This window comes from Strix aluco, chromosome 10 (assembly GCF_031877795.1).
Source record: "Strix aluco isolate bStrAlu1 chromosome 10, bStrAlu1.hap1, whole genome shotgun sequence".
In the NCBI taxonomy this organism is placed as follows: Eukaryota; Metazoa; Chordata; class Aves; order Strigiformes; family Strigidae; genus Strix; species Strix aluco.
In genome coordinates this window covers 22,004,121-22,028,496 of record NC_133940.1, presented here as the reverse complement: position 1 = coordinate 22,028,496, position 24,376 = coordinate 22,004,121, and the positions used below count along the sequence as shown (strand labels likewise).

Sequence of the window (24,376 nt, the reverse complement as noted above, 5' to 3'; positions counted from 1 at the left end):
TTTATTATCGTAATTCCTTTTTATTTTGGCCTTGGAAGGCAATTCATCACCCTCAGGCAGCACAGACTGGCCCCCGCCAAGGCTGCTGCTCTGCTCCTGCGCCGTCTCCCCCTAAAGCACCAGGCCAACTTTGAGGTTCTTCTGTCCTAAAGCTTTGCAAGGGATCAGCCTCGCGTTTGTCTTTGACCCTCTGTGGCCATCCCAGCCACCTTCACTCGCCCTGGGCAGGGGCACCTGCAAGCAGCATGGGACCCGTGGCAGAGGCTTCTGGAGACAGCCATCCCCCTGCCCGTTATTTAACTGCAATCCAGAGACAATTTTTCTTGGGAAAAGCTTTTAAGCTTGATCAGTGATGGGGTTAATATTGTTTGCCCTGTGTCTCAATTTTTTATCTGTATTAATGGAAAGTGCCACAGCAGGGTTTTCTACAGCAGTACTACTGTGGCGCTTTGCTGGGTTGGGTTTTTTTTTTTTTTAAACTCTGGGTTGCAATGACTGATCACGCTGCAGCACAGCAGCTACCAACCACGTCCCCTCAGAAGCTGCCCAGACACCCCTGCCAACAGCATGATGTCTACCCTAAAGCCCAGAGTTTGTCCCCAAAGAGCCATCCTTCCTGCTGCAGCCTGTTCCCGTCACCGAGGGCTGGGAGCAGAGGAGGGAGCCATGCTGGGCTGTGGCGGCAGCAGAGGTGAGCTCTATAATTGTACACCTGCCTGTGTTTGTTCTCTGACGGCTCTTTGGGGACACTTGGTTACATCACATTCAAAAGAAAAGGACAACAACACAGAACAAAAACCAGATGCAAGTTAAACAAGTGGAAGGCCCATTGGGGCTGCCGGTGAAGTTGGACTCTGGTTTCTGCCCAAGGTGAGCGACTGCAGGCAGCTACGCAGCAGGCAGCCAGCCAGTCCCACGCCTTTCCCCACCAGCACCACCCCATGGGAGCAGAACCAGGATCCAGGAGCAACAGAAATGCAGGACAGGGACCTTCACTCTCCCATTCCCTGCCCTGCCCAGCCTGCAATATTCTGTGTTTGCAGAGCCCTGCTTCAAACAGAAATATGTTATATATATTTTTGCTCTGTGCTTTCAGGCCTTTGATCCCTTCAATTTATTTGTTCTTGTCTTTGTGGGCTTAACAGTCAAAAGTGTATGATAATTCATTGCTTGTTAATCCAATTTGGCTCTATTTAGATATTCCAGTTTAACATCAAATATAATATAAACTAATGTCCAGAAGAAACAGAAATGAGATCCATGTGTATGAACCAGCTCTGAACCTTGGCCAGTGAGGGCTGGCTTCTTTCTTTACTAATTTATTCTCTCTCTGACTTCACTGAGCTGGTCTTTGTGGCTGAGCCCCTCCCCACAGCCAGGGACACAGCAGGGCAAGGGGCTCTGCACCCCTAGAAGCTCTCTTCCATGGGAGAGCAGGAACAGCCAGCCACTGGCACAGCCCCGGGACGCCTCTCCTAGGAATTCTGGGGAGCTCAGGGGACCATGAACTGGGTCCCCCCAGGTCTGGGGCAGTCTTGGGGGGCAGCAGCTCCCTGGGGAGCCCAGCCCACTCACAGCACCCAGCTCTCTATACCAACTGCTCCTGTTTATCAGTCAAGCATGGCACAGACCAAAGCCTGCAGCCCAGCAGTGCCAGGGAGAGACCTGCCTGACCACAGCTAGCCCAGCTCCAGAGACCTTGCCGGGACTTGCTTCAGCTCAGGATCCAGCCCCCAGTGCAAGGCAGCCTGCCAAGCAGTAAGATTTAGCACACCCTTACGGGCCAGCAGCATTTCCAGACAGGCACACTTGAAAGAAGAATCCCTTTTTTATCTGCAGTGGACTCTCAATCACGCTCCCTCCTGCCACCCAGCTCGGCCCTTCCTGGCACTGTTATTTACGCAAACTTCAATGCCGTCGCCACTGCTGCTGCTGTCTCAGCAGAGGAGATGCTGCAGCTCTTTGGGGTACTCCAGCGGGGACAGAGGATGGCGACAGCTGTCCGGGGAGCACAGCAGGGACGTGTCACCAACCTGACATCTCCGAGCCCCCAGCTCACTGCGGGCAGGAGCCCACAGCCAGCGCAGCAAGCTGACTGGCACTGGAGGGGTTTTATAAATCAGGAGCGAGCCCAGCACCCCTGGGGTCCCAGCAGGTTCTGGGTGAGAGCTGATCTGGGATGCCTCAAGGGGAGTCCTCCCTCTGGGCAGTTTTTAGCCCTGTTTTGGCTCTCAGCATGCGCTCAGCCTGTGCCCGGCCCCTGGGGTTGAGGCTCTGCATTTCCCCGCTCCCAGCCCCCTGGTGAGCCCCAGTGCAGCTTGGGCAGCCCCACAGCCGCTGCCTGCCTTCCTCCACCTCCCACCACTGCTGTTCAAGGGCCGCTCACTGGGGCCATTCCCCCCCTAGATGGGGTCAGTTCCTACCTGGGAGATGAGCCCATGGTGCTGGCACAGCTCTGGCACTGGGTCCCTGGTGCAGGCAGTGGGCACAGCTCAGGGATGCTGTAATAGCCCACTGCCTCTTCGGGCATGGGCATCTGTGTACAGCAGCAGCACTACTCCCCAGACAGGTTGCCAACCCTCAACCAAGCCCCAGCCTCCCCTCCACAGCCTGGCTTTATCTCCTTTTACCCACCTGCCAGACAAATCACTAACGAGGGTGCAACCTGGCACCTGGTTGGCTGCAGACCATCGCCCTGGGGTTCCCCTGCCAACACACACCTGTGCTTGAGCTGACCCCAGGCAGTCGGCCAGACCCAGCTGCATCGCTGGAGCCTTTACCGTGGGGTTACAGTGGTGGGGGGCCCATCCAGGTGTGGCTAACCCCAGCTGTCCCCTGCTCCCTGTGTGCCCCAGCCATGCGGGATGATGCTCGGGTGTGCAACTCAAGAGTCTTCCTGGCGCAGGGAAGGGGCTTCCCATGTCGATGCTCTTGTTCCAGTTCCACCTTGGTGTCACCCTGGCTGGGCCACTGAATGAGCAGAGCTGATTAGGGGAGGGCATTTACCCCTGCTAGCCACAGAGTGCTCAGACACTCTATGCATAAGAGCAGTCCACGAACAGACCGTTAATTCAGAGGCGGCGGACGCTCCTCACCATCTCCCCCCAGCCTCCAAAGTGCCCTCCTGAGAACCTAGGGAAAATAAGTCTTTTCTACTGTGTCTCAGTGGAGGAGAAGTGTGTGTTGGAGGTTCTTCCTACCCACACTTAGCCCTCTCGGAGCTGTTTCCCCCGAAGGTGAGGGGGTGGTGGTGCGGAGGACTGGCACCGTGCCCGGTTTGGTGGGGGCAAGGAGAGGGGCTCTGCCATGGCCAGAGCCGCGACAGGGCTCAGAGCCTGCCTGCCCCACCGGGTCACCCATGGGGACGGTGATGACCCCTCCTCAGGGCCAGGAAAGCTCTGCCTGAGGCTTGCAGCCTCTCAGGTGCCAAAGCGGATCAGCTGTGGGAGAAGCGGATGGGGAAAGGACTGGGGTGGCACCCAAGGGACCACACGGGCGCCCAGCCGTGCGCTGGCTTCTGCAGGACCAGCACCTGGAGCCCGTCAAAGCTAACCCACTTAGGCATATTTAACCAAACACTTACTTTCCATTTTATTCAATAATTGCTTTAATACTAAAATGCATTAGATGCTCAAAGCAGAGAAAAGAAAAAATCACATTTAGGTGGAAAACAAAGTTCTCATCAGATGAAAAAAACCCAATGTGGCAGGTACACCATTTTGAAACAGAATCATAATAATTTAATAAAGCTGCTTCATCATCTTCATAAAATAGACAAAATGGTGATTCTTTTTTTTTTTCCTTTTTCCGTTTTGTTGTTTACAATGATTCAATCACTGTGAAAATGTACATAACATACATATCAGCATATACAACAATTTATTCTTCATATACTCAGCAACGGAGACACCATGACGAGACGTACCGCGCTCAGTCCCGCGGCAGCCCTGCCCGCTGCCGCTGAGCAGCGACGGTGCCGCCGCCGGCTCTTCCCGCAACGGGAAGGTGCTGGTGTTCCGGTGCGAGGGCCGCGGCTCGTACCTGCCGCCCTGCAAGGCTGCGAGGAGGCGCGTGCTGCTGAAAACCAGTTTGCGTTAGGTGTGTTCGAAGATTATATCCCAGCTTAGGTCAGCTGAACATCAGCTGATGCCGATAAAGGATCCGTCTCAGCAGTGCTCGCAGTGGGGTCAGCTGGGCTTCTCCCCGACGGGGACCGCAACTCACAGGTTGGATCAGAGATTACCCATAGCTGCGAAAGCAGCTGTAGCAACAAGATCATCAATTTTCCCCAATGACAGACAAATGTGTTTCCATTCATAATTAGATTTTTTTTTTCCCCCAAGAATAGTTTCAACATATTCATCAGACAGTGTGTTCTTTACAAAAGCAACTTGTTTCCTATTTGGAAAAAAAAAAAAAAGGAATTCACTTCTGCACAACGTGTGATCCACAGGCCACCTCCAGCTTCACAACGAACAGGGAACGGCAACAACCTCAGCAGGACGGTGCTCAGGGGGTATTTCTCCAGCTGTCAGTCGTCCCCCCCAGCCCTCCGTCATCCCTCCCGGTGCAGTCCTGCAGCCTCGAGGGTGGGAAAGGCCAGGGGCTCCCCAGGGAGCAGGGAAGGGTCCCTGGGCCAGCATAGGGTGGGTTCAGCCCCCTGTCCCCCAGCCCTGGGGCTTTTCCAGGTGGGGTCCTCCTCATGCTCGTGGGAGAATCATAGGTGGTTGCTGCTCTACTGGATAAACAGGATAAACAGGGGAGCAGAGCAAGTTTGCCTGAAGAAAATTAACAGATCCCAGCTATTTTTCCTAAACCAAATCTGAGGACAGGTTTAAGTTATTAAAAAGCACAATAATTACATCTGGAACCCCCCCACACCCAACCCTCCTCCCTGCAGCCTTGAACATTTTTGCATGACCAGTTCCAATGCAATAGGAAAAAAACCAAGAGAGACTGCGATTTGCCCAGGAGCCCTGAACTCATCTCAAGTGACACAGAGGGACAGTGACAGGAGTAGCAAAATATTCAGGAGAGGGACGAGGCGGCGGATCCGGGGCTGCTCTCCGGCTCTCCCCTCGGCCCCGCAGAGCGAGGACATGCCAGGGAAGGGCCCCTCACTCAGCATCCCTGGCTGCAGCCCGGGTCAGCCCAGAAAACTGGTGTTTAAACGATTTTCTTGGAGGCATAAGGGTTTACTGACCTCTTTAATGCCCCCTTTTAATACAGAATTATTTCACATTCCTCCTCGGCTGCGCTTTTATTCAGAGTGGCAAGGAATGTTTCCTCTGGGTAAATTAGAGAAATGTTTCTTGTTTTTTTTTCTTTCTTCCTTTTCAGTTAGCATCTATTTTTCATCCAAAACACTGGGCTGGTGGTGGCAGCTCCTCAGGCAGAGGGCAATGCTCAGCAGAAATTAACGGCTGGCACTTTTCGGGCAGCTGGGGATGATGATGGGGCACCCAGGGACCAGGGGAACCTGTGCTCCCCATCTCTGTGATGGGCAATGGGGGGAGCCGTGTCCCATCCTGCTGGAGGTGGGGGGTGGACAATGGGGTGACGTGGGGCTGTGTCCCTGTAAAGCCAAGAGGATCTGACAGACAGGGCATCGCAGGCTCTTGTCACTCAGCAAACACATACGAGAAGCTTCCCCCCAAAAAAACACCCAGAGCTGACAAAAACAGGTAACGTCAGAATGAACCCAGCCTAACAGTTACAGAAAATCCAGTTACTCCAGCAGTCCCAAGCCAGCCCCTTTCTTCTTTGCTTGTGTTATAATAAAACACGCATTTGGGGAAAAAAAAAACAGAAATAAATGACAGCAGTAACAGTACACAGGCAGGAAACACTGCAGGAACAGAAATAACATATCCCTGAAAAATGGGCTCAAACTCCAGAACAGAGGGGAAAATCCCCAGTTTGCTTTCCAGAGGGATGCAGGACAGCACATTAACGCGTGGGATGGGAGCTGAATGAGGTAGTCATCAACACCAGCAAGGGAAGTGTCACAAATTTCATTAGACAACCGTTTTTTGTCGGTTCTTTCCCAATTCCTGGCCCTAGCGAGTGACAGGGGGAACAGACTGACTGTGGACCTGTGTTGGACCGGCTACAGCTTCAGGCAGGATCAATTTGCCCCGAAGCCTGGCTGGAGCTTAATTTTATTTTGAGGATAATAATGACTGGAGCTTGTTTTCTTGTTGACATTTTTAATTTAAATAAATCAAAGTAACAAATATTTTATCATGATATGTAGACCTAGAAAGACTATTTCTCTAGAAACCACTAATTTCAACTTGCTGGTACAGCAAACATTGGCAAGAGCTATATATTTTCCCTTCCATAATCAATTTTAAATTCTAGGAAACATTATTTAGGGTAGGAAAATCTGGTGAAGGGTTAATAATAATACTACTACTATGCTAACTGAAATCCTCCTATCTTACTCATACCTCACTGAGGAATTATCACTGCAAGAGAGCAGAGAGCTGTGAAACCCCTTCCCTCTCTCCCTTCTACAAAATGGCTATTAAAGTAGCTCAATTTTTAAATCAATTTTATATGAGTAAATTTGTACCCACACAAAAAAGTCCTTAATTATGAGAAAAAATAATGAATTTCTTTCATTTTTTCTCCATTAAGAAGGCACATTAATTGAATTAGTAGCGTTGTTACATATCACCTGTCTGCCCCTAAATTAACATCACTATTGCTCATTCCATACTTATTTATGATGCAGGGATAGAAAGAAATCAGAACAGTCTAAAATCCATGCCATGATGACATACAAGCACACACATACGTGGCATAATCATGGTTGGGAAATGCTGACTTGGAAGTGTGTGTCTAATTGAGAATTTAGATCTCTTAAATAATTCCATCACTTTGACTTGGAAATGATTGGAGATGGGGGATATCTAAATCTGGGAACTGGAAAAAAAACAACCAACCAACTTTTGGAAAAACTTTCCATGCATTGCCTTGAAATTATGCAAAAGAAAAGGATAAGGGAAAAAGTTCGGCACAGTGCATCCAACAATTGCAATCCAGGCAGAATTTTCCCCAAAACGCCTTCCTGTAATGCCCTGTCACTGCCCTGAAAGAGCCAGGGGAGGCTGCAGGCGATGGTGGGGGCTGGAAGAAGCGCTTGCTCCACCGGGTCTGAAAACTGCAGGTTCCCCAAAGTTTAAGTAAGATGGTTGTGATTTTTTTTTTTTTTAAGCTTGAAAGCCTTTTGCCATCACTGGACATACAGTAATTTGCAATATCAAATACAATAATAGTACAGATAAGCATGTGACAGCAAAAGGATTCATAGATGCAGGGGTGCCCATAGCAAAACAGCAACATCTTCAAGTACAACCAACCTTGCATTGGGCAAATATTAAAACTCACCCGACTGTTGTTTTGAACAGTCGCACACAAGAAATGGCCGCTATTTTGTCTAGACTACAAAACCACCAGGGTGATTACTGAAGATGTCCGAATAAGGAATTTGCCGTTCAATTCTTTCCAGGAATGGAAATTTATCTTCATTTTGATCTATAAAAATATATAAACCCCGAGGAGGGGATACCGAGCGCTCCTGAGGACCAGAGGGGTCTCGCCTCTCCCCCCACCACCCACCACCTCCCGGCAAAAGCAAAACACCCGCTACTTTGCTCCGGCTGCACACCCCTGCTGCCTGTTGAGACAAGTGGGATTGTCACATTAACGATAGCTTCATTTATAAACAATACATTTAGGGAAAGCTTTTAAATACAGCAATCTGTGAACCATTGGTAAGCGATAAAAACAATCTGCGCTGGGAGTCGTGCGGTCCCTCATCCTCCTCCTCCTCCTCCTCTCGCCAGGTGCCGCTCAGAGGACGATGTCTTTTAGTCTCCGGGCGCCGGGCGAGTCCTTTTCCCGGCGTTCTTGCAGGAGCGGGTTGCCCTCCTGCCCGCCGCTCTCGCTGTCCGCCCCCCGGGGCTCTGCCTCCGTTGGCCGGGAAGGGCCACTGTTCCCAAAAGGCTCCCGTTCCCGGTTGCCGGCGCAGTGCCCGGCACTGTACGGTGCCACCGGCTTGCCGGACAAAGGGCTCTTCAGGTGGAGGGGCGAGGTGACGGGGCTGACGGCCTCGCAGCCGTTGCCCGCCTCGCGGACGGCGCCGCTCACCTTGGGGCTGCAGGCGGCCGGGTCCACCGTTCTTTTGCCTTTGGGGTTGGCGAGCCGCTCGTCGGCGAGGGGCTCGCCGCCCTCCTTGCCGAAGGTGGCGAAGGTCCTTTTTGTGCTGCAGTCTGCGTAAGGCTCCGTGTCCACCGCCGTCGCCTCGATGGAGAGGGCGATGACATTCCTCCCGTGCTCGGGGGACTTGGCGCGGCTGGGGACAGCGCCGCGGGGCATCCAGCACCTGTCCGAGTGGCCCAGGATGCGGCACTCCTCCCTGCAATGAAATCCTTCGCTCTGATCTGTGTGGAGAAAACACAAGGGCCAGTGAAGGGGGGAGCCCCGCCGGGGGTGCCTGCTGCCCCCCAGCCCACACGGGGCGGGGGACCCCCCGCCGAGCCAGGCGCTGCCCATCACTCCCACCCAAACAGCGGTTATCCTACCCCAAACAGCAATCATTTTTAAGGCAAGGCTTGGAAGAGGGATTTTTACTGCCATTTCTCTGCTGCTCTAAAGCCTGGAGTTCAATTTCCAACAGGTTGTGTGTCATCTGCCACTGCCAGACCTGGAACCTGGGGAAAGGAGCTACGGCTGCGGATCCACCACCCTGGGTCTGCCCCAGGTGTCAGCCGCTCACAGTCAGCAGTTTCTGGGTTTAGTAACCAGTACTAAAAGCCACCAGGCTTGGTTTGACACAACATTTAAGCTTGACTTTTTGCAGAGGGGAGAAGGGAGTGGAGGGAAGAGGGTGGTTTCTTTTTTTTTTTGGGTGTATACGTGTGTTTTAACTTTTCGCTTAATCCCCACTGACCTCCCACACAACAGAGGCTTTATAAATCTCCAAAACTGCCCACTCCACTGAAGATTAAATGTGTCATTCCCAGCGCTGGGGCTTTATTCATATGAGAGCAATAAAGATCCTTTCTCTTGACTTGGGGCTGTCCCAACACCACTTTACAGGGCTGAAATATGGAGTGGTGGTTTAACCCTTTCCAAGGACCTTCCATGCCCAGATCTGAGCTCCCCCAGGCAGGTGCAAACCCTCATGCCTGGTGCTAGTGTGCATCCCCACGCTGCCAGCCGCCACCAAGGGACTGCACGGCCTCTCCCCCGCACCGTGAACAAACAAACAGGGGCCCAGGGAAGCAGCCAGGCTCAGCCAAGTGCAAAGCTGGAAATCAAATCCGGGAGTCTCAACACCCCCAGCCTTTGCTGAGCATCCTACCGTGCCTCCTGCTGAACACTACAGGCTCCCAGCTGCTTTTCAGTCTCAGCTTATGACTTTTCCTTCATTTGATAAGAACTGGTAATTGCAGCTAGCCCTCACAAGCACAACCTTACCCTATGCAAAGACACAGCTCCTTCCTATCGTAACCTATATACACACAAAGCAGCATTAAAGCAGTAATGCCATTACCTATACAAGACTGCGCTCGGTCGGTGCCAGTTTGATGGATTGAAGCCTGCAAAGGTGCAGACTCAGCCTGGGTTTGCTTCCCGTCCGTCTGCAAACCGTTCATTTTGATGCTTTGTACATCTGTGTGCATAACCTCCGCTCCTCAGACACATTGGTATTTCCACCACATTCGAGCACTAGGGCGGCTGATAAAAATTCTCAGCACATAACACAATGCACCAAAATATGAGCAGCTTAACACTTACAGAGAATAAACGAGTAAAAGGCAGACCTCAAAAAAAAAAAAAACCAAGAAGGATTTTTTTTTAAAGGAGAAGAAGCCAATTAATTGAAAAATCTATGGGTAAAACATTGGCTTTTTCTCTACATCACAGCAGCTACCTGGTGGTGCGGAGCGCGGCGCCGGGTGGCTGTGTAGGAGGTCTGGGTTTCGGCAGCCACCTTTACAGCAGTTTGAGAGAAGGATGCTCTAAGCCTTACATGCAGAATAACCTGCACTGAGATCTAAAAGCCCATGCTCTTATACTTTGATTCTGTTACTTTCAAGTACTTGAACAAAATAAAAAAAAAAAAGAAAAATTGCCCAGAAAGTGTTGCTGTCTGCCTATTTATCCACAGCTTAACTTCAAAAGGGTGCTACAGGCATACAAAGTTGTGTAGTCTGGCTGTGATAGCAGAGGACTTGGTGATGGCTGGAGGGGCTACAGAAATATCTTGGGTTCCCATCTCTGATGAGACACTGATTTATTTTGCTGTGTGACCTTGGGCACGTTGCTGGAGCACACATCACTTCAGTCTCTCCACAGACGTGAAATGCCAGATCCGGGCACACACTTGGCTGGCTGGTCCAGCACAGGAGGGCACGGGGGGAGCTGCTGCTCCTCACCTTCCCTGCCCAGCATCACAGCTCAGCCCCAAATCCACGGGACTACCACAGCCAAGGCAAACCGCACTCCGGACAGAGCACAGGCAGGTTTGTCTTGCCTTGACCCATTTATTCCAAGTTGGCACATCTTACAGTTAAAAACAGATTGAAGACTTCACTGATTACTGCACTGCAAGTGGATATTCCTCAAACCCTAGAAAGGGACCCATGCTTTAAGAGCAGTTTTATTAAAGACCACTGGCGTGGTGCCTATCTGCTGGGGAGATGATCGGCTTTGGACACCAAGATGCTTGTCTGCAAGTCGCACCAGCGGCAGCTGAAATGCAGGCAAGAGAAGAGATGAAAAGCATTACATTAAACTATACTGTTTCAATCTTTTATTTTATGAAGGGAATGTAACAAGTACAAAAAACGCTGTGCTGACAGGCAGAGGGGCAGGAGTCACCATCCATTCACAGACCTGAAAACAACAGGTAGCTCCACAAGACATTCTGCCTTCCTGCTCCTGTCCCCACCACATGACTCAGCTTTGGTCTGCAGAGACCATGTCCCACAGCCAGAAACCATCCTGTTCTCGGGGGCAACACGTGTCCAGGCTGCCCAGACCAGCCCCGACCTAGCAGCAGACCCAGAGACCAGCACAGAGCCCTGAGCAGCAGCCGCCCCTCCATGGCAGAATGAGGACCTTCAGCTACCCACTCATCACTGTCTTAACCCTGTAGTTGATATAAAATACTATTTTCATGCCACAAGCATGCCCTGTTGATACACATGAACACCATGCCACTCCTAGGTCCAAAGACAGCAAGCTCAGAGGGGTCTGGGCTCCTCCAGTGGGCTGGACCCAGGGCTGTCACCTCGCATCCTACTCCTGCGCAGGAGGAGCTGCTGCCCCAAAGCAGAGGCAGGCACGGAGCCTCCGGGCACCGCTCCTGGCGCTGCCCTTTGCAGCTACGTCTGACTCACCCAGCCTTAACGGCACCCAGGACAGTCATTCACATTCACGGGCTCTTTATTGTACTGTTCTGTCTTGTTTTTTACCACTTTAACAATCAGAAATAGGACAACAGGAAATTCTTTTACAGCCCTAGACCTGCCCTAGTCAATATGACTGTTACTGTCTGCACTAAAAAATGTTCTTAATGCACGGAGCAAAGCCCAGGTAATAACCACCACACTACGCATGACATGACGAGTGGCAGACAGCCAAAACAGGCAGCGTCCCACCTCCGCGCCCGCCACACCGATGGCAGAGCTTGAGCAAGCTGGCGTGAAACTACTGCCCGACGAGAGGCAAAAGGAGGAGGAAACAACGGAGGGGCAGCACTGGGTGAGCAACACCACAGCTTCAGCACTGCTTTGCACAAGCCAGGGAGCAAATGCCTCATCCCACACAGGAGTGCCCGAGGAGCCCGACCGCCCCGCTCGCTGGAGGAGCCCAATGCACTGGGATGGCAAGGAGCCGCCAGCTGGCACAGCCTGGGGAAGGGCAACACCACGGCCCGGGGCTCTGCAAGCACCTGGAGCTGGGCTGGGCTTTCTCACAAGCCAAGCACATCGCACACACACTGTGGGGAGAATCCTATTGCAAATCTGGCTGTAGGGATACCCGTGTCCCATGCAGGCTGTCCTGAGTGATGCTGAACAGCTCACCTGAACACAGGTGCCATGCACGGGTGATGGCTGTGCAGCCTGGCACATGGCGTGTCCAGGTCCCACAGCAGCAATGTCCATTTTTCAGCCAGTCTGCCTTCACCCAGCACAAATCCAGAATCTCGTTTCACAGAATCACAGAATCATCTGGGTTGGAAAAGACCTTGAAGATCCTCCAGTCCAACCATGAACCTCACACTGACCATTCTCAACTCCAACAGATCCCTCAGCGCTGTGTTAACCCGACTCTTAAACCCCTCCAGGGATGGGGACTCCACCACTTCCCTGCGCAGCCCATTCCAACACCTAATAATCTGTTCTGGAAAGAAATGCTTCCTAATATCCAGTCTAAATCTTCCCTGGTGCAACTTGAGGCCATTACCTCTTGTCCTATTGCTTGTTACTTCGTTAAAAAGACTCATCCCCAGCTCTCTGCAACTTCCTTTCAGGTTTCAGAGCACATTAGGGCAGGGTCGTTTTTAAAATGTTCCCCAGGTACAAAACATCCTGGCAGAAGCCTCTCCATCAAGAGGTAAGAAGTTATCCTGAAGTCAGGCTTAGCAGAAAAAATGTGTCATTGCTACATGTAAGCTCTCACATAGCAAATATGAAATAAAATAAAACCAACATCTATCGCTGGAATAAATATGCTCCTCAACAAGTATGGCAAAATCCATGTTGAGCTCCAGATTTCAAACCTGCTCTACTTGCACCTCGGGGGACCAGCAGAAAGGCAACTAATAACGAGCCCCAGCCAGCCCCCTGCGGGGTCTGAGCCAGGCAGTGGGCTGCCGAGAACCAGCGGCTGCAGGAAGACCTGGTGGGAGAGACAACAGCACCCGGGGCTCCTCTGCAGGCAGACACACAGCCCTCATCACTGGTGGGGAGCGGGAGCTGGCGACAACGGCGTGGCGACACAAGAAGGAGGGAGGTGACATGAAACATGGGGATGGCCTGAATTCCTGGGGCCGAGTGCCCTGATGCCTGCCCAGTCGAGACCCTCAGCATTTTCCAATCCCACTGTGAAAGCTCTTGGCCAGAAGAGGAAGGAGACAGGATGGATGCCTGAGAGCTGGAAGCCAAGAGGAGCCCAGGAGAAGCTGGCAGAGGACACGGGGTGGGCACTGGAGCAACAGAGCCTCCAGCTTCCCCCTGCACAGGGCTTTCTCTGGTTTAAAGGAAGGATTTAAAAATGTCCAGGGTGTACAAGTGCTTTCAGTCTGCTATTCAAAGCCTGCATACCTGCGGCAGAGCAACATGAAGCTGGTGTGCAAGGCGCCCATTCAGCTCTCAGAGCAATTGAATTATCTCCAGTGGAATCACAGCGCTGGCCAAAGAGACAAAGTTAAATCGTAGCAAGGTGCAAGTGCCTGGGAATGTAATATTCCTGATAAATGGCCAGATGACATGTGCTGTTATACAATCTAAGGTGCAATTTGGGCGATGACAATAGTCCCTGGAGTTTCCATTTTCAAACAGCCGCTCAGTTCAATCCAATCCATGTCAGAGCAGCTTTGCCGAGGTGAGTAAGTAGAGCTCATTTGTGCTATTACATGGGGAGCAAGGAAAAGGAGCAGAGGAGTTGCTTGAAAATGAAAAATAAGAAAGAAAAGGCCGTCTGGAAGAATCGCAGCCGGGCTGGGATGTGCACAGGGCAGGGGGTGCACGGGTGAGCATTGTGCTGAGCAGCCCTGGCCCAAAGGCCCCAGCTCCGTGCCAGCCCGGGGCACGTGTGCCCGTACCTGGGCCAGTACCACGGCTACCCTCATGCAGGAGCCTGGCTTTATCTCTGCATTTCGATGTTTCTTCAGCAACCGTATGATTATACTGTAATCACGATGACACTGCTCCTGGGTACAGCAAACAGCACGATCATTAAAAAATTCATTTCAAAATCTTCCTGGAAGCTAATAAATTTTACAGCAGTTTCAATCCTTTCTCATTGCAACAAAGAAAAGCTTAGTTCCAGACAAATTAAAAGTAAATTGATTGCCTTAGGGGAATCTATTCAAATATCACTTTTCCATGTTAGAAATCTCTTCCTGAAACAAGAAGAGGAGAGCCAGGGAAGCCAGCATGGGAATGATGTGGAAAAGCAAATCATTAAATCTCAGTTCATGAAACTAAGGGGGGGAGGGGTGGGGTGGGGTGGGAAATCAAACTTAAAATAAAATGCAAATGTCTCACTGGGGTGCGGGCCTAACATTTGTGATGGAATTTATGAATAATAAATATGAATAAATAGTAAACATGAAGGGATCAAACACTGCTGTTGATGTTTACTCATGGTTAGCCATCTTTCATGGACAATGCGCAACTGCATTATTTAACACTCTTCTTCCAGCTACTTTGGGGTTTATTTTCAACTCCAGCACCTTAATTTTCTCAGGGATGTATGCCACAAGGCGCGAGGCATGTCCCCAAGCCCCCGTGCAGCACCCACTACCCTCGGCACGCCAGCAGAGCCCACCTCCCCTCCACCCCGCCAGGAGCGGCTGTTCCCGGCTCAGGAGCAGCGATCCACCGCATTACACTCCAGATAAAATAATAAGCTCGAGCAAAATACAAACAGTCCCCAGCCATGGCTCATCATTTGCTTGTAAATTAAGACTCTGCACCTCTCCCTTATCTTCTGTAATAGCATAATATCAGGAAACAAGAGGTGGGGAATAGTGTATTATATTTTTGACCTATAGGCTTTTACAGAGCCTTCTTCGCCTTTCCTAATAAGAAATCTCCAGTCTATGCAGAAATGTAATCCTGGCGTGGCTTCCCTTGCACAATGCTCAGAGGATACTAATAACCAGGGACAGTGACAAATGCTCTTTACCGCAACGAGGAGCCTTTCTTTTCCTCTCTTTCGCCATTGTTCAGGATTTATGCGAGCTAAAAAATGCCGTATTTTTAATCCTGGATTGTCTGTCCCGACACAGGAGGTCAACAGTGCTTGGACAAAGCAACTGCCTGCAAGGAATTATTTTAACAAAACAAGGGATGTGAATTAGATTAATTTATCAGGCAATTGCTGATAAGGACTCATGGCTGAATGCAGCTCATGGGCAGCGCTTCTGTAGTGGTCTAATGGAGAGATGCGACGGGGCTTGTGCTTCCAGCTGCTGCAGACACACACAGCTCCCAGGAAGTGCCAAGGACCCACACTGATTTACACCAGCTGGGGCGTTGGCCCATTCACCTCTTCCTCTGCTCTGTATGACCATTAATAATGCCCTTTCTTCTGCAGAATGGTCTCTGTATCATGAATGAAGACTGGTACACCGACAGATCTGGGTTGCCTGGCTAGCTACGCACCAGAGGGCTAAGGATAGATTTGATACAAAAGATTTTCTTCAGAAAAATGCCTTCCTGGGCACGCTGAAGCCATTGGGATGAGAAGGTGGCTTTGGGAAGGAGAGCGATCACGCGAAGCAAGAGGACCTGGTGTTTGGGCACGCCGTGCACTCCAGCAGAGTCAGACCCAGAAGGTATTATGGGCTGGGATGCAATTTAATGCTGGCTGCCCCCCTTTATCCCGGGACTGCAGACCAATCCCCACCTCATTCATGAGGCAAAATTAATTCCCTTTCAGAGGGCCAGCAGAACACACCATTTAAACTCCAATTAATCCTTTTCTTAAGTGGTCCGAAGAGCTTGTGCTGGCCCCTGAGCGGCGGGGATTTCACCTTCGAAACTCCACTACTCATGCCTTGATACAGGGCTCATTAGCATCCTAACCGATGTTAGAATGCAGGATCTGGTCCTCGGAGAGGAGAGCACTCTGGGATCCGATAGACCTTTTCCATCTCAAACCATTACGGCTCCGTAATTCATAGGCACAGCTCCCATTAATGCTAATGGCAGTTACTGTGCTGCCTGCACGAGTGCAGAATACAACCCTTTGAGTTCATTACTGGAATTCAATTTCATTAACACTGGATACAGAGGGATTGTCCTAAATACACTCTTTCTTATATTTTTTTCATGTTAATGTAACCATTTGAGTATATTATACCCTGCAGAGATGGAAACATTTCTAGTCTGTTTAAACACATTTCCCACAATTGGGAGCAAAACTTTGTCTCCGTTTATGCCTTTGACACCAGCTGCCTTCCATTTAATGGGACTTTAGTCGCTAAAACAAATTAATCCAAAGGTTGCTTTTCTCCACTATTGTCAAATCCAAAACAGACAAATTCACATATTCTGTCGGGGTAACGTGGGACCAGCCAGGCAGCCACATTCCAACAGCAGCAATAAATCGAATTATTACCCTGTCCCATTCAAAATTAGGCGTTGCTCAGAAAATAGCTACTCGACAATTCTGATAAAAATCCAGCAAAATAGAAATGACAGTTGGGGGAGATAAGAAGCAATTCCCAGCCGCTTGTACCGTGCCAGCTCCTGGCCCAGTGCCTGTCGGAGCAGCATCCCTGCCCTCGCTGCAGCCGTACTGACGTACACCCCTCAGGGGGCTCATGGCGAACGTGTTACCATAACCAGCACCTCCCTTGGCCAGGACAAAGCAGAACAACCCATCCTCATCCTCTCCCCGCAGGGAGGCGGAGGGCCAGGGTGCTGGCAGGAGCAGGGATGCAGGCGAGACCCCCGCCTGCCCCCTCCACCCGCATACCCGCCCAACTCAGCTCTCCCTTCCCTACAAGGTTTCTGATGCTTCCACAAAACAAGTGAGAAATAAAGGAGCTGAGGTTATAAACGCTGATACATAATTTACTCCTATTATCAAGATTAAACACATCTTTGCATGCTTAGCATAAAACAACTGCCTTTCCCCAGATTTCTCAAGGACATGCATAAACTTCATTATTATCTAAATAATCAAAAGAGTATTTCAATAGAATATTTAACTGTCTGCCTACTGGAAACTCACAGCCTTAATCTAACACTGATCCTCTGTTGTCCTTCATGTAAATATTGTTGGGACGTCAGCCAAAGCCTAGGGAAGTGAGCTTCATCTTGGTGGATGGGAATCTCTCGTGTCAGATACAGTCAGCCTGACTAATGAGACCTACAGCTTGCCAAAACCTACAGCCTCGCTGTCTGTTCCAGCCATTGAACGCGCTCAGAAACCCAGTGGCACCAGCCCAGCAGTCTACAGATCCCAATCAACTATCAATAGCTTAAGTGTAAGTGATTGTGTATGAAGTACGAGCCAAATGTGTTTCCTTTTTCAGTTTTAGGACCTCCAGTATTGTTATTGCACCAGTAATGCTTGCACGGAATTAATCATAGACGTACCCACAAGGCAAAACATTATGAGAAGCTCTTTGTACTTTCTAAAAGTGCGCAGCTCTGAAGAGTGGAGGAAGCTGGAAGGCTTCCCAGCACGATGGGGCGTTCCCCACTGTCAAGAGATAGCTAGGGAATTTTTCCCTTTTTTTTTTTTTTTTTTATAAACCAAAAGCATTGGTTGCTGGCCATCTCTCATCATAATATTGACCTCTCACTCCTCTACCCTGAAGCCCAGCATTATCCCCTCCCTGGTACTCTACTTTAACTCTTTTTTGGATGAACATTTTTTTGGATGCTGGTGGATCCTCTCCTCTGAAGCACAAGGATGTCCCACAGAAATTGCACAAGGAACTGGGCTGGCCGTGGGGACAAGTCTGCAAAAGCTCGTCTACATTGTCCAGCACCCAACAGCACACCCAGTCTGGTCCTGCACCACGACTCACCGTGACACACGAATGTTCCTGTTCCTCTCTGCCCTGGCCATGGAGCTACACGGAGGGCTCAAACAAGGCTCCAGCTCCATGTAAAGACAGATAATGGCAATGTGAGGGGAACATCAACTGTGGGTTAGACTGGCCCCATGGCCACCAGAAGAGATCATGGCATTGCCAAAGCCTGGGAATCTGGCCCATTTAATTCAGTCAAAACTTTGTTCTGGTAATTAAATTTACCTTCATTAATTAAGAGTGTGATCATAGTGCATAAATATGCATGTAAAATTACTATAAGGTCAAGAGTCAAATCTGAAACCTCATTATAAGCTTAGGGAAACTACATTACCTGCGAGTCGCGGATAAGCTCGGTTTCCAGCAATGCAGGTGGGATCCCACCCCATTCCTTCCCATCCTGTCGGCCCCACAACAGTGGGGGCAAGATGGAGAACAAGCCCTCCAGTTTGTCTGCAGCTGTAAACTGAAGAGCCACGGGGAGATGGCTGAGCAAGGGGAATGGAGAATAACCATATTTTCATGATCTGTGTAAGTACTGCAAGGAAAGCAGTCAGTTCCGTGGCTCCAGCCCTCTTGGCCCAGCTGATGCCAAACCACAGGCACCCGGGCACTGCTGCCGAGCCCACGGTGGGGGTCTGAACGCTGCCCTGGGGTCCTGCCACACACCCCCTTGCTGTGGCTCCCACCCAGGGACAGGAGGCTCCTGCTCCCCCAGACAGGCTGCTCCAGCGCTGCTGGGGCACAGTGCACTTCTGGCCCAACCTCTGCCTGCGCAGCCTCTGATGTTTTCTGATTTCTCCGAGGCGTGTTTCTGCAGCACTGCCCCGAGGTCAGGCTGGATTGTGTTGGCTCCTGGCCCCGGTTCACAGGGCTGTCAGCTAAATTGCACCACGGCATCGTTACTCCCGGTGATGGTGTGACAGACAGACAGAGCCCAGCTGGATTTTCAAAACCTAAGCACTTTGCAACACTGACAGGCAAGAAAAAAAACCAAAACACCAACCCACAACCCTCTTAGTCTGAGCAGGTTTTATCTGGAAAAACCCAAAGCTAGTAAGTATAAGACCCCACAAAGTCACTCCTCCTGAACCACTTTTCTGACCAAACCTTTTAACTGTCACTGGGAAATAAAAGTGCAATAGGTACCAGCCCCAGCCGGCGTTACCTGATTAGTCTAGTCCCTACCGCATCCTTAACACAGCCTTTCTTCAAAGGGATACAGCAAGGCTGAAATGACTGATGTAATTTGGTGCTTTCAGACAGAGTTAGCATGAGGAGAAGAGTCAAGTTCATTACACTGGAGTTCGCCACAGGGCTGCAGAAGCTGAGAAGATGCGGCTGGTGCTGGGGCTGAGCCACCAGCCAGGTGCCTGCTTCTGCAGCAGGAGCATAAGATGCATCATAAGCAAGTAGGTTTGACCCAAACGTGACCCTCTGCTGTGGAGTTAGCCTGATTTTCCCCCCGAGCATAAGAAGGGGCATGCAACGGGAAGGCGGGCAGTGCGGTCCTGCAATAATTCTGCTGGAGCCTCTTTACAGGGATCCACCCTCGCTGGCTGCAGCACACAGATGTAATGCTGCCTCTTTGCCACTGCACGCTCGCCTCATTTCTAAAACACTTACACATGCAGCATGCATTAGAATTAAAAAACCATTAAACCTCGGAAAGGAAAAACTTTGACAGGATGCGTAATATACTAAGTATAATTAATTAAATTGGATGAGGCACTGGGGGACGAGAGAAGAGTGGATGGAGACTGTTCTTGGAAAAGGGATGGTAATGCACTAATGTTCAGTGTGTGCCATTAAGTAAGAAACAGCCTTGGAAGAGACGAGGATGAGCGACGGGGGCTTCAAGAGCCGGCACCAGCCAGTTGGGCACCTCGGATGCATAGCAAAGAAGGTGATAGCACGGAATGCGGCCAATTAGAGCTCTAAAAAAATTATAACAAAGGTGGAAAAGGCACCCGAGAGATGGAAGAGCAAAAATGGTATGCAGGTTGCTAAATATGCCCTACCAGTGACAGCCTCCTCCAGAGAGCTCCTCTCACCCACCCCACCAGGGCTTGGGGCGATGGACCACCTTCATCACCCAGCACCAGGCTCCTCGGGGCTGGCACAGCCGTCGGAGCAGGTGAGAGGAGATTCATACTGGAAAGCATCTGGCTCTCCATGGGGTTATTCTTTAGTTATTTGTACCCCCGGGCGCAGTTCCCGAGCATGGGTAGCACCCTGCTGCATCCATCCCCCTCAGTGGGTGCAGGCAGCTGCTGAGGTGGGGTGGGAAGCAGCAGCCAAAGCTGGGGCCGGGGAGGGAGCATCAAAGGCAGCCCCAGTTGACACAGCAGGCTCAACATGATGAGACAGCCACAGTCTGGCTGTTCAGCAGGACAAAGTTTTAACAGGCTTAACAACAGCATCAGCACTGATCATTAGGCAATTACAACCGCTGAAAGTTGACAAAGCACCAGGACCAAATGAATTATCTCCCCAAATCCTGCAGGCAGGAGTATGGAAAAGAGAAAAGTCATCATCAACAGCCTCTGATAGCTCACCGAGTGCAGAAGCAGTAACTAAAAACTAAAGTGTTGCTCGTTTACTTGCTGTTTGGAGAGATAAAAGGGAAAGGCCAGGAAATGAGGTCTTCAAAAACACTCTCATCATTTAGGGAGCAGTGGGAGGGAAGGTCCTGGAAACACTGATACAGCCAAGATTGCTCAGCCCCTGGGGATGGCTGATTCAGCGAGGAAGGGACTGTGTCTGCTCGGAAAGGGAAGGCAGATTTTGGCTGGGGGAGTTCACTCCTGAATCATCCCCAGCGTGGTTACTTGCTCAGTTCTGCACATTTCTGCACATTCCTGCATGGCGCCAGCCAAGGGGATGGCCATGAGCTCTTCTCCTGGAGGACGTGCCAAAACCCACTCTTCTGGGGATCTGCAGAGCTTAATCCATGTGGGACCACGGTGACTCCCTGCTCCGCTCCCTTGCAAACCACGGGATGCTCAGCTTTGTCACGCTGTGCTTCTCAAGCACAGCCCTTCACTTTGAGTGACTAGGCACGCTTTTAGGAAAAACATGCAAATGTGATTTAAAGACTCTAAGTGATACAGAATATATCACATCCCTTGGGAACCTGTTCCAGGGGGTAATTATTCTAATTCCTAAAATCATGCATCTCATTTGCAGCTAGAATTTTCCAAGGCAAGCCTCCATCCTCCAGCAGCAGCTCTGCCTTGTTCGCTGAATTAGAGAGATGCTCAGTAGCAGATTTCTTCTCCCTGAGTTAACTTCTGAACACAGGCTTAGATGACCGATATGTCAAGCAAAGTTCAGAGCACGTCCCCTGAGGATGCCATCTCTCTTGGGTCCTATTTCAAGCTCAGTGGTCTCAGCTGAAAGAGTCCTGCTGGATTCAACAGGCTTTGAGTTAGGTCCTAAATCTCCAGACTCATATTTGGAGAATGAAAGCCACTGCCTTCAGCTATACCCAGAAGCTCCTGATGCAGAACAGTCTCCAGAAAGCAAGGGGACAGTTTTGCACTGACAAAGCATCTCCTCTCCACCTGTCTGCCATAGCTCGGTGGTCCCTGCAAGGCACGTCTGCCCAGTGAAAAGCTGTGTGGATTTTTATAGTGAATTAATTGGACATATCTACCCAATAACAATGGAGGAAGACTGACAAAGCAGAGGTCAGGCGATGAGGGAATTGCAGGCGGAATTGTTCATTTTAATTACTTGTCTTCATTAATGTGAGGTTCCTGGATCATACAGTGATGACTAATGGGTCAAAATATTTGCATGAGTGACTATACTTTCGCAAAAGGACATGTGGCTAACGGGTGGAACAGACACAGAATTTTCTTTGGATTTTACACTGGCGTTTCCACCGCAAGATGAAGTAACTTCCCAGAGCCCAGCAGCATACCAGAAGGGAGCAACCCTAAATGCAAGATAAACATTTTTGAGGCACAAAAGTGCACAGAAAAAGCATGGCTGAAGGTGGAAATAAGTGATGAACGAGGTAAAACATGGGTTATACCTGACCTGTTTGTGTCTCCCTGGCACCTGAATGAGTTGGATACAAGCAGCACGGCTACCTGTTCTCCTGACAGCACCGAAAGGAAACAAAAGTTTGGAACAAGCCAAACACATTCAATTTGCCTGAATAATTTAAGCTGCTGAGTTATCATGCGCTTCATGGACTGTCATTGAGAAAAGCTGTATTGCAGGGGAAAGGTCTGTAAATCAATGCATCTGAGGGACCAAAACTAATCAGAGAGCGGCTGCAAAAGCACCGCCTGTCAGAACAGATGCAGGACATGGAAGTCAACCGGGAAGCGCCGCGAGGCAGCCGGCAGCCCCGTGCTCCCAGGGACAGCTCTCAGCAGCTGTAGGAGATGCAGCGAGGCCCGGCAGAGTGGAGCATCAAGAAGACACGGCTCCTGTTGAAACATGCTGGTGAGCAGTGATGTCAGCAGCACAAATAACTCAGCTGGTAAATGCCAAGAGTGAAAACCAAATGAAGGTGCTGTGTATATATAGTGCCCACCTGAGTGTGCCAGACCCTCCCCAAAGGTATTTATACCCTCCACTAATGCACCTACTACTCACAAAAATACTTCTGGCTCTCTGACCTTTCCTGAATTATTACTATGAACAGTTTTGACTTCAGATTTCTAGCCAAATTCCTCTTCCCAAAAGGGAGATGCCCCTTTATAACTTCTCACTGAGCTGCATCAAATCCAGAAGCACAGTTAGTTGAATTGAGAAGGCTCTCCCTTCCGCAGGGCAAATCCGGAGGCTCCTCACCTGGCTCAGGAGCGGTTCACCTATTCAACAAGCTGACTGGAGAACGTGCCCGAGCAGACGAGGCAGGACCTTCTGCTGTACTCGCACCAGCTACTCTCCTGCCTCGTCTCTTTAATGTAGCTGACACTTCCAAAGCAGTCAGAGGAAATCAAGTGCCCAACCTATTTTGGTTTGCAAGCAATGCAGACACTCACCTTCCTCGGGCTTCTCGCAAAAATTTCCAACAACACTCTTTGCTCTTTCATTTTTCACATAAACCAGTGTAAGAACAACCACAAAACCTAGTCTCTCCAGCACGCACCCAGCAGAGCAAAGTCTTCACCCTAGAAAGGACCAGAAACTCCTCACCTTTACCCTGCCATCAGCCGCAGGTGCTCAGCACCCCACAGGACGTGGCACCCCCCTGCCTTGCAGCCAGCCCCTCCTTGCTGCAGGGATCCTCCCGTGGCCGTCCCCACACCTCCAGCCGTGTGCCAGGGAAGCTTTGTGGCGTACAGCTCTCAAGTGCTTCCGTAAGATGTAAGGTAGCATCTGTGGTGAAATCTCACCGAATGATCCAAGATAGTTTTCTCCAGCTGGGACTGATTGAATATAGCCTGGGCACCGGATGATGTGGGAAATCAGTCGTAGCAGAGCACAAATTGCATGCATAGAGGTAATTACTGCAGCACAAGGTTGGTAGCACCACTACCCACATGACAGTTTATCTCAGCAATTTTCATTTCCTATTGCTTCAATTCAGAGAGGGGTTTTTTCATCTTTTTTTTTTTTTTTTGGTGGTTCAATTTTCTCCTTTTCCTACAGGGACTGACGTTAACTCAGGATTTCTTCAGGATAAAGCTCTGCTTTCACTACAATTACTCATTCCACACATCCAGACATCCTCCTATTTACTACACCCAGACCTTGAGCCCAACCCAGCTCGACCTGACTCCACTTCCTTGCCCCAAGTGTGACTGTCACTGCCCAAAGGTGAAGTGGCACAGTGGTGACCGTTGGTCACCCGCTGCAATGTGCTGTCACCCGCAGCTGGCTGCGGATATCAGTAATGAAACACAACATGTGAGTAGCTAATGAAGCTGGTTACAAAGCAAGTCGTTCTCCACACTTGAAAAAGGGTGAAAATACAATAAGGAAAATGGAACAAAAAAAGGGTTTCTGCTGAAAAATAAAAACACTAAGGGAGCTAATGCCAAGAGTGGGGAAGCTGATCATTACTATTAAAGATACTCAGAAAAAATATGGCCACATTATGCTTACTGTGATTATACACACTGTGGCTAGCATATATCTATAATATACTAGCTATAAAGAACTTATTTTCCAAACAGACACAGGGGTTAAATGCAGGATGGAGAGGGAAATCACTGAGCAAAGGAAACACAAACCCAGCCGGAGCCTGGCACAGCCCCGTGCTCCTGCTTCCCAGCCCAGCCCGCCCTGCTGCATACCTGTGTGTCTGCCGTGAGGAAAGGCTGCCAAACTTCTTAATAATTCTGTGACCCATTTAAAAATATCTACTCTCTTACATTCATATATGCTGTATGAGAAATAAAATATAGCGCTTGTGAGTTTTGAGTGGCAGCACTTCCCTTAAGACGGATAAAAGCTGCAAGTTCTCTTTGCTGTTTTGTGCCAATTATTACAGAGTTTTGACTTATATATTATTACATAGATCATTTAGTAAAACAACCTACATACAAACCCAGTGGTATGTCTCCCTTCAGCAGCTATCTGCTGGAACAGGAGCAGTTCAGACACTTACCC

General features: G+C 50.0%; 1 protein-coding gene across 1 annotated transcript in view; it reads right to left on the bottom strand.

Annotated features, from left to right (window-relative positions):
- Positions 1 to 3,583: 3,583 nt before the first annotated feature.
- The window catches only part of PCDH19 (protocadherin 19), a 60,511-nt gene continuing 39,718 nt past the window's right edge, over positions 3,584 to 24,376 (bottom strand). Inside the window, exon 5 of the mRNA XM_074834779.1 lies at positions 3,584 to 8,450. Coding sequence (XP_074690880.1) covers positions 7,861 to 8,450 — 590 coding nt within the window. The 3' untranslated portion in view covers positions 3,584 to 7,860. The remainder of the gene's footprint in view (positions 8,451 to 24,376) is intronic.